At 43.2% G+C, this 10,888-nt stretch overlaps 1 protein-coding gene across 3 annotated transcripts in view; it reads right to left on the bottom strand.

Moving 5' to 3' along the window:
• Nucleotides 1–10,888, bottom strand: part of ACE2 (angiotensin converting enzyme 2) — a 174,988-nt gene that overhangs the window by 1,695 nt on the left and 162,405 nt on the right. For all 3 annotated transcript variants that reach the window (XM_083438964.1, XM_083438963.1, XM_083438965.1), the window contains 9 exons: nt 10,246–10,472; nt 9,271–9,415; nt 8,601–8,699; nt 7,377–7,499; nt 6,023–6,195; nt 4,891–4,949; nt 3,607–3,707; nt 1,536–1,661; nt 705–899 (listed from right to left, as the gene is read on the bottom strand). In XM_083438964.1, coding sequence (XP_083295090.1) covers nt 705–899; nt 1,536–1,661; nt 3,607–3,707; nt 4,891–4,949; nt 6,023–6,195; nt 7,377–7,499; nt 8,601–8,699; nt 9,271–9,415; nt 10,246–10,472 — 1,248 coding nt within the window. The remainder of the gene's footprint in view (nt 1–704; nt 900–1,535; nt 1,662–3,606; nt 3,708–4,890; nt 4,950–6,022; nt 6,196–7,376; nt 7,500–8,600; nt 8,700–9,270; nt 9,416–10,245; nt 10,473–10,888) is intronic.

The raw sequence follows: 10,888 nt of genomic DNA, 5'->3' as shown, positions 1-10,888 counted from the left end.
TATGAGCTGTGTATCTATTCTGACAAACACCTACGTTCAATAGGCTGATTCAATTCACTAACAGGGACTGAAAACAATAGAATTTTCAGTTTGCAGATTCGAGTCAAAACTTGGTTCCTTTATATTTTCCCAGCTCTTACATCAGGGATGGCCAATGTGCTCCACTGTAAATACTGTGGACTCAACTCCCATTCGCCTTTGCCAGTATAGCCAGTTATCATAAATGATGGGTAAAAGGTAAAGGGACCCCTGACCATTAGGTCCAGTTGTGGCCAACTCTGGGGTTGCGGCGCTCATCTCGCTTTACTGGCCGAGGGAGCTGGCGTTGGTCCGCAGACAGCTTCCGGGTCATGTGGCCAGCATGACTAAGCTGCTTCTGGTGAACCAGAGCAGCGCACGGAAACGCCGTTTACCTTCCCGCCGGAGCGGTACCTATTTATCTACTTGCACTTTGATATGCTTTCGAACTGCTAGGTTGGCAGGAGCAGGACCGAGCAACGGGAGCTCACCCCGTCGCAGAGATTCGAATCGCTGACATTCTGATCAGCAAGTCCTAGGCTCTGTGGTTTAACCCACAGTGCCACCCATATAAATGATGGGAGTTGATGGTAAATAACATCCAGAAGGCACACAACAGAGAGGTGCAGAACAGAGTTATTTTGTACAGTGTAAGAGAGATGCACTGCCTATAAAACATCACTTACTTTCTTCGGTTCCTCTGCCCTGTGATGATCAAGGTGATAATTCCAACCACTACAAGACCCATGATGACTCCAAAAAGTATAAGCCATATGGTGACTGGGGGTTCGTAAGGTGTTGCCAGTGTTGGAGGAATACCAACAAATTCCAGAGTTTGGTCATCCAGTTGGAAAGCTTCATTGATGCGTCCTCGAGACAATCTGCCAAATAAAGGGGTGGGTGGGAATCTAATTACAGTGTAAACAAGGATTCACCTTAAAAATATTTCCTGTCTCTCTACTAAAATGTGAAGCTGGTCTGATGTGAGAAAGCATGCAACATGTAAAAGAAAAAAAGGAAAGGTGAAAAAAATGGCTTAAATGTTTACATATCTCTAGTGTCGTTCTTATCCTCTTCACTATTGTCTCTTGGTTTTCTGCAATTGACTGCAAAGTTGACTGCAATTTCCCCACTTTCAACTGGTTTATTTAGTTAGGTCATGCTCTGACATTATCTTTGAATCCAAGGGTGCCTGCCAATCCGGTATTTGAAATTGCAGGTGGAAGCTGATTTAAAAGCTGAATTTGTATTAACTGTGGTTTGTCATTTCTACTGAATTCATGGGAAATTGACAAACCATGTTTGCTTACACTTATTTCTACTGGGTTTATTTAAAAATATAGAAGTAAGCCTTACTGAGTTCAGTGGAACTTATTTCCAGATAAGTGAATGTAGGATTGAAACCAGGCATATATTGCAAGTCTGTCCCCCCCAAATATCCCCAATATTCCAGCTTCTACACTCTCACTTCTTCCATTTCACTTGCAAGCTAATTCCTTGCAATGCAAAAATTTCACCTGATTGCGGCTTCCACTTGAGATTTGGGAACAAAGTCTGTGACATTAGTGCCATTATTGGGCATGCTGACAGTAAAAACGAAGGAGATTCGTGGCGTCACATCACCTACATGGACATTCGTTGATCTGATGGGGAGAAAAATGTCTTTACTACAAGAATTACAAGCTTGAAAAAACCATGCAGATATTTCTGAATATGCTGTCCTAGAGATCTCCAGATTTGTCATTGGAATATATTGATTGCACACATAGATTACCTAATGGTTTCATAGAAACAGGTAACTTAGGCAAATTATTCAACTAGCCATCAACCCAAACATACATCTTCCACCTGAGAAGTGTCCAACTTAAGTCACATTTTATACGGCTACGAGATCTTAGCAAGACGAAAGTCACTGGTTTAAAACTCTCATTGCATGTGGCAAAACGTTTTACAAAATCTATGCAGTTCAATTGGTGTGGGGTTTTTTAATGTGCACAATGTATTGATATACCATTTTAAGGGTCTTCCCCTAGCAAAAATCAATGTACGGTTAAGTGTGATGGTGGTCTCCTAGTCTCACAGCTGCCTTATACCACGTTAGACCATTGTTTCATCTGGCTCAGGGTGGCTAACCTTTTCCAGCCTGAGGGCCGCACTCATCTCTTCCCAGCCCTTTGGAGACCACAGCCCAGTGGTGCCTGTTGATACTCTACATTCTCACACAGGCACATAGCTTCCCCCCTCTTGTGCTGATCCCTGCAAATCAGCATAGAAGAGGGGGTTATTATCACCCCTCATCAAATGACTGATCTAATGACTGGAAAGAGAGTCTCATTTGGGCTGTATCTGCTTTATCCCCCCCCTTTTTTTTTTGCTGACATCAAAATCAGTGGAGTCTTGGGGCAGGAGATAAAAACTTGCAAGAGGGTGGTTAGCTTCACCTGGTCTATTGATATTCCAATTGTGGTGCCTCGCAAGACGAATGCCTCGCAAGACGGAAAACCCGCTAGACGAAAGGGTTTTCCGTTTTGGAGGTGCTTTGCAAAACGAATTTGCTATGGGCTTGCTTCGCAAGACGAAAATGTCTTGCGAGTTCCTGCGGGGTTTTTTCCCCTCCCCCCCTTTTTCCCAAGCCGCTTATCAGCTGATCGCTAAGCCGCTTATCAGCTGATCCACTAAGCCCGCTAAGCCGCTAATAGCCTTTTAGCAGCTAATCTGCTAATCCCTTAAGCCTTTAATAGCCGCTAATAGCCGCTAAACCGCTAATAGCGCTAATCCGCTAATGGGCTTGCTTCGCAAGACGGGGAAAAAAACGCAAGACGAAGAGACTCGCGGAACGGATTATTTTCGTCTTGCGAGGCACCACTGTATATCAGACAAAATCTATGTCTGCTCTACCTGGAAATGCCAGAGGCTTTTTACATGCAAAGCATGTGTTCTACCACTAAGCTATGGGCCTTCTGTTTTCCACTAGCACAAGAACCAGGGCCGTCTTACCCATAGATGCTAGGGGTGCAGGGCACCCGGGCACCAGGCTCTCAGGGGCACCAGGCTGAGAGTCCGGGGCCCGAGAGTTGAGTCTGGGGACGAGCCCGCCCGTCAGGCAGAGCACTGCAGCTGGCTCTTCTGCTGTGGGCAGCTCTGCACCGTGAGTTCGGGGGCTACCAAGCCAGCGAGACTCTGAGGCGGGTGCCCGCCTCCGCCCTCCTGCGCACCTGGGACTGGGCAACCAGGGGAGGTGCACCAGGTGGATCTTTGCACCCTGGCACCACATATGCTTAAGGCAGCCCTGACAAGAACACTAAAAAGTTCACAGAATTTGCTTCCTCTTGGCTTCTGTAAAAAGTATAATGTAGTACCATAGGGGCAGCTATGCTGTCAAGAATAGACCTGTGACGAAGAAGCGCCTGTCTTGATAGGCTTCCTTTTAGGTAAATTCTGAATGTTCCCAGGGCACTGAAGTATGTGCATTTTCCTATTTTGAAAACTGGTTGTGATATTGTTGTAGTGGGGGAAATCTGGAATTCTCTCAGGTGCTGCGTAGCAATTGCCCACAGCAAAGCTAAATGGGAAAAAAAAGTAACTTACTGAAATGCTATGCTTTCATTCTGGTAGTCCAAAAAGTACTTCCTCATGGCATAGGCAATTGTTGCCTTGAATAAATACATTTCGTTGTCATTCCACGGGTACTGCAAATTCAAAACAATAGTCCAATTGACTTAGGCTCAGTCACCTAGTAACTCTTTTGAAACAGATGGACTCTGCAAGGAGTAACACTCTGCCTTAGTATGATTTATGTATAGCATACTTTTGGCTAATAAATCAAACATATGATTAACTTCTTGTGCTATGTAGGAAAATGGATAAATGGTAAAATTAAGAACTAGAAGCTTAAATCACATTTCTGTTCACAGTGAGAATAGTGTACAAATATCCATTATTATAGAGGGGAGAACTTGCAAAAATGCACATTGTTAGGCAAAATAGCATACAGATAGGTGAATATAAGCAGAAATGCATATAGAAATGGGTCTGAATTTTCATAAGAACTTCTTTTTAAAAAGAAATCAAACTAATACAGAAGTCGGGCCAACTGAAAATAAGAATGGACAAATGAAGAACTTGAGAGGGAACCATCCATCTCTAGGAAACGTTGCCTCTGCTATCCTAAACCAATCTAGCCTGCATTACACTACATCACACTTGAAGTAGACTAGTATCCTACTAGTTGCTTTATCTCCATTCCTGACCTTCAGAGTTCACCCCTGTGGTTTATAAAGTGCATACCTGTTTCTGGAGATGGAAACAAACATTAAATACAGAAATAAGATGGTAGAGATGTATAGACAAAATACATTTGAAGAAGAGTTATTATTAGGGTCGTGCTGGGCATGTGGAACGCAAAAGAGGAAAAGGAGACTGAGCAATGATTGTTCCCCCCACCCACTATGGCTGGTATTGTTCATTCATCACTGTTCATTTTTGAAAACGTCCTCACCGCTCCCATCCTGAACTGCCTTTCTTTTAACATTTCGATAACAGAGCTTGAAATCATATTTGCACTTGGAGTGACTTTTGAACATTTTACATTACCAGGATATCGATTCTGTGGCCATTTTAAATTGGTTTTTCCCCAACCTGGGACTCCATTGAGCAATTTCACAGAGCCTGCGGCCCTCCAGATGAGCCTCAGCCAGCATGCTGGGCCTGCAGGGCATCCAAGTCCAGCTGGAGGGCGCTCAGGAGGAATGCGGCAGGCCCACTGCTACCCGGGAATGATCCACCCTTCCTGCCCTCCCCTAGCTCCAACACTGTGCTCATGTTATTTCATAAGATATCATCATAAGATCATCTTCCTATGGATTTACTCACTGCATTGCTTCCCAGTGCTGCTTTCAGGCTGATCCTCACTTTGATTGCATAATCAGAATCTGGATTAAAATGAAGTAAAACAAACAGGTCTTGACACAGAATTCCAAACTCATTTCCATTACATACACATAAGGTAAAGGTAAAGGGACCCCTGACCATTAGGTCCAGTCGTGACCGACTCTGGGGTTGCGGAGCTCATCTCGCTTTACTGGCCGAGGGAGCTGGTGTACAGCTTCTGGGTCATGTGGCCAGCATGACTAAGCCACTTTTGGCGAACCAGAGCAGCACACGGAAACACCGTTTACCTTCCCGCCGGAGTGGTACCTATTTATCTACTTGCACTTTGATGTGCTTTCGAACTGCTAGCTAATGCCAAAAAAAAAAAAAAAGCACTGTTGGTGTTTTGATAGCTTGTGTACAACCATAACTTTTATCATTATACGGAGATGGTTGTGTGTTTGGTTCTAGTCATAGATGCCCGATGTACATCTTGCCGCTAGTTTATGCTGCATCCATCAGCAGAGAGCACATGCTGGGGTACAAAGATATTGTAGAGTTTTATCAATGCTAAACACTTTTGTGTGACCTGACTTACAAATTCTCACTACTTCTGAGCCCATCTCTGCCTTGATTTTTGAGAGTGGTTCCATTAATGCTTCACTTCAATCTCCAATCACTGATTTCCTCTGAAATGGACCCCTATAGTTGGCCTGTACCAGGAGTGCCCTGTGGAACTCCTTGCCCATTGACGTCCAGCAGCAGGAATCCTACCTGCCTTCTTTAGATGCCTTTCGAAAAATGACATTCAGGTGAGCCTTTAAAACATGAATTTGTTTTGACCACCCAGTAATTTATGGTGATTTCATTCATGTTTTTACTGATTTTTTTTTAATATTGACCTTACTGTAACATTGTGTTGCATTCCGCCTTGCTGTATTTTTAATGGACCCCCCCTTTTTTTGTATACCACAATTTCCCAGCCTTTGAGGCAATGGGATCAATCTGTCTATCCTTGAAAATTGCTGGTGGAGTTGTTGCTCTCCATGGGATGATCGAACAGTGGGGAAAGGTGGTGAAGGCAAGAATCAGTTGTGTACATACAACTCACACCACCGATGCAACATGAACCTACATGGAGTCCAGGCTGTATCCCAGCCAATCCGTCTGCCAACGTTCTCTTTCTCCAGCCACAACCGCAGAGGCTGAAAGTAGTGGAGCAATGGCGTTGCATTCATTGTCTTCTCTCCTGTCACGGACTCTAATGCCTCGGTCCAAGGCCGTGATCTTCCTAAGGCAAGCATGGCCCTATGGTTTATAAAGAAGTAAGCATGAAACACCATCCACATGCAGGCTATGTGACTGCCAAGACCACAAGGTGGCACCATATAGAGAGGATGGACCAAAATGAAATTCTCAACTAAAAATGAAGCCCAAGATTTCTCTTAACTCTATATCATGGGTAGGCAAACTAAGGCCCCGGGGCCGGATCCGGCCCAATCGCCTTCTAAATTCGGCCCACGGATGGCCCGGGAATCAGCGTGTTTTTACATAAGTAGAATGTGCCCTTTTATTTAAAATGCATCTCTGGGTTATTTGTGGGGCATAGGAATTCATTCATTTCCTCCCAAAAAATATAGTCCGGCCCCCCACAAGGTCTGAAGGAGAATGGACCGGCCCGCAGCTAAAAAAAGTTTGCTGGTCCCTGCTCTATATCCTGGATTCCCCAGCTCTACTGGGTCCTGCCCACCTTTCAATCCACTAGTGTTACTATGACACCTGGTGGTCAATTTCTTTTTTGGTAGTGTCGCAAAATGTTATCCAAGCCAAGTGAGACTTGAAGTGGCCACCTATCAGCAGTCTAGATGGGCTGCATGACTGAGTTCCCCTGCAGAAAGCAGGCTTTATGTTACCATCTATCAACTACCGGTATATATGCTTCTGACTTCCAGCTATTTAACAATAGGAACAATAAAAAGTCTCTCTCTGCATGTCTGGCTGCTGAAATGAAGGATGCTTGTGGGGTGGGGAAGCCAAGAGTGGATCTCTGTTATTCTGGTGACAAAAACAAACTCTTGGACAAAACGTGTACTCAGTGGTAGCTTTACTTTAAAATAAAAAATGAAATTCTAAGCATACGTCTACCCCAATGAGCCAGTATGCAAACATGTGGCTCCAGTTAGTGATATCAAGAGATCTAGTATAAAAAAACCCCAAAGTGTATGCCGCAAGCCTGCAAATCTGCCCATTCCTACCATAAGGCATCTGGGCAAGAGGAGGAAATTGCAGATGAGAGAAGGTTTAATTATTCTCTTATCATCTGCTGATTTCTCTGCTGGAAGCTAAGTCCTCCCAGCTCTGCTTTGCAAAGCAGCCCAGATTTTGAAGTGGAGGCAGACTTGGGTTCCGTGCATCCCAGAGTTTCCCCTAAGGAGAAATTAAAATACAGGGCATGCTTTCTTTCCAAGTTTTATGCAGTATTTTGTTACCTCAACTTGTCACCAGCTGCTGTGGAATTAGTAATGTCACATTTGTAAAGTTCATCTGTGTGGCCTGCAGCTTTGCAAAGTGCTTCTTGAAACTGGAACTGGTAAATTGTCCTCGTGTAATATCTAGAGAGAGAGAGGGAAGGGAAAAGGGGACAAATCATTTGGCAGGGCTTAAATCAGGTATACAAAAAAACAATAAATCACCTGAGTTAATCTTTATTCAAGGAAGCAAACCACAGCTTCGGCCTAGTGGTCTCAGCACCTGGACATTGGTGAATTTACACATCCCTGTCAACACCTGGTTTTTTAAACTGGGCAATGGAGAATAATGAAGAGATGGGGATGCAAATGGAATGAGTAGAAGTCTAAAGGCAGCTGTATTATCCTTAATTTAGGAACATAGGACGCAGCTGTATACCAAGTCAGTTCATTTGTCCATCTGTCTCAGTACCATTTGCTCTGACGGTGGCAGGTCTTCAGGGAGGTGTTTTTCCTAGCTCTATGTGGAGCCCCCAGAACCTGAGCCTGGGACCTTCTGTATGCAGGTGCTGAAGTGAGAACAGAAATTGCTAAGAAAGAGCTCTGGTGGTTGAGTGCCAGCTGAACTGGAGACAAAACAGGCTGATCAAGAAACCGGGGTGGGGGGGCGGGGGCGGGGCGGGTATCAGCATGATCAGGGAGAATTCAACGTTGCAGAAGTACAAAATAAAAAAATAGCCTTATGGTGGAACCACCTCCAGAAATTGTCCAATGAGGACTGGGCATGTGTAGGAGCTACAGAATACAGTGGTACCTCGGGTTACATACGCTTCAGGTTACACACTCCGCTAACCCAGAAATAGTGCTTCAGGTTAAGAACTTTGCTTCAGGATGAGAACAGAAATTGTGCTCCGGCGGCACGGCAGCAGCAGGAGGCCCCATTAGCTAAAGTGGTGCTTCAGAACAGTTTCAGGTTAAGAACGGACCTCCAGAACGAATTAAGTACTTAACCCGAGGTACCACTGTACTGAGTGTCAGTTAGAAAACAAAAATGCTTAAAAGGGAGAGGGCAGCAGAATGTTTGCTGGAACCCTGAACAGGAGCCTATTCAGAGGATACGCTGCCACATTTTGTTGCCAGACCCACTCTTTGTATTCTAAAAAGCAATCTATACAATAGCAGAGGTGTGTTTTTTTTTTAATAACTAGGAAAATGTAACAGGAGTAAGGGGCTCTTTTGACATACCTTATGAAAGAGTAGTCATTGGCTACATGGAAGAGAGCTGCAGGGTCACAGTATTCCTCATCGTGGGGCACTGGTTCCACCACACCTACTATCTCTCGCCTGCAGAGAAGTGGAATGTCAGGAGTTTCCATCAGTATTTGAGAAGGAAGTGAGGTTTAAAGGCATGCACATTTCCGATAGATTGGAGTGTATTGAAGTAGCCCTCCTTTACAGCAGTACCTTTGCCTGTATTCTGAGGTACATTGACTGTTAAGGTGCTTTTGTGGGAACTCCACCATTCCTGTTTGCATTTGACCTAACTGTGCTGCTTTTGACTGGAATTGTTTTATTTGTTTTTTAATAAATTATTCTACTTTGTATTGTTGTAACCCACCCTGGAACCTTCTCTTGTAGGTCAGGTGTGAAACAAACAAACAAGAATAAAGCTCAGGGAGCCATCAGGCCTGCCTGATAAACTTCCTTTACTTACTAGTTTCAAAGCACTATAAAAATTCATAATAACAAGGGGTATTGGCTTGAATTGTCTTGCCATTTTTTTTAATGATGAAAACAGAACTTACTGGACTTCCTTGTATTTGGAGTTCCTCCCCTCCCCCCATCAATGTACAATATCCATTATTTGATTTGGGAATTTGACTAATCAACAGATTATTAATAAACTTGTACTTGCTTCATCTGCCACCATTTCTTCATCCATTGTTCTTTTGGAATTTCACCAGAAAATACCATCCACCTCCATTTCTCTAGCATGTAAGTGAAAGGCAACGTTCCAACAATAGTGAGCGCTTGCTTCAGCAGGAAATTTATATCCGTCTCTGGAAAAGAGCACAGCCAACTGACAGGATGTAGAGAGAATTTAACTCCTGAGAACTGCCGATTCAAACTTTCATTGCAGTTCTAATCCTGCAAAGCAAAGGCTGGTAAAAATCACCCCCAATCCCCTCAACGAAGCTTCCATGCTTGGAATGAAGAAGTAGCAGTGCCTTGGTTGGCTTTTTGTGTCTCCATTCCTCCCAATTTCTTTTCTTTTTTGAGTAGTGTCTTTTAGCTTCCTAGCCTGAAGGCTGGATTTGGCTTCTTAATTGTAAGGCACTCTGAGAAAAACATTTGTGGTTGAAGAGTGCAGTAAAAATACTTTAAATAAAAATAAATAGGAATACTGGCCCTTGTGGGTGTTATTGCTTATCATTTGATTCAAAAAGGCTGTAGGGGAACAATTCACGAATGCTTAAAATGTATGTTTTAAACAGATCTATATGTATATAGTTTAAATTCCATCAGTGTTTAATTGCATTTAAATGATTGCCTTTTCTATGTTTTTAGCAGTTCTTGTTTTCAATCTGCAAGCCATGAAGGAAAAAGGTGGCGTTTAAATAAATATATGATGATGATGATGATACACAGGGAAATGTTTAAAAAGCAACAGAAAAGGGTGAGTGGTTAATAATTTGCCAAAGAACAAATAATTAATTTCAAAACACAAAATAAGCAATATTGTTATAATACTGAAAATGTTTTGAAATCTACACTTTATTGAAGTATTGCAAATTGCTCCCAATATTTTTACTACAGTCACACTGCTTTGTTGTGAACATTTTGTACCAAAATGGCTGACATCAACATTGTCCTGACATAACCAACTCACCACTGTCTTCTTGAAAGGTGGGCTCCAGAAGGCCGAGAGATTTCAAATGTTTGGGGGTGGCTGCAGAAAGGGACATGATCTCTCCTACAGCTTCATGGAAGCCTTCGTTCGCACCGCTTCTTAGCAGATAAGAAAGGTTGGCATAGGCCATATCGTATTCAATGTGCCCCATCTCGTGGTGTGCTGTCAGGAAGTCATCCATTGTCACTTTGGTGCACATCTTTATCCTGCAGACAAATACAGTTCAGACAAAACTGCATCAATTTTTTGGGTAATGCTTTGATTGGTTGTCCAGAAGAATCAGGTGCCCTCACAATCAATTTACTCTTTTATGGGCAAGCTCTAAATTGGGCTCCTAATGGATTTTAACCTAGAAATATCTAGTGGGTGGGTAAGAAAGTTCCTACTGTGCACTCAGGGCAGATTAAAAAATACTTTCTGTGCTGACATGTAGTGACTTTACTGCTCAGTAAGCATAGATAGGTTTGAATCTGGGTTTCCCACATCCAAATGCAAACCCCTTATCTCCTTATCTTACCATTTCTTTATCTTTTATATAAATTGAAGGACAACTGTCATATCAGGACTTATAAATATGTAGGGGAGCTTCCAGTCCTGTAAGCACCTGTGTTTTCATTTTCCT

Source organism: Podarcis tiliguerta (assembly GCF_965153285.1).
Source record: "Podarcis tiliguerta genome assembly, chromosome: 4".
NCBI classification, from domain to species: Eukaryota; Metazoa; Chordata; class Lepidosauria; order Squamata; family Lacertidae; genus Podarcis; species Podarcis tiliguerta.
The sequence above is the reverse complement of the archived record's forward strand: the minus strand, read 5'-3'. Positions and strand labels throughout refer to the sequence as shown.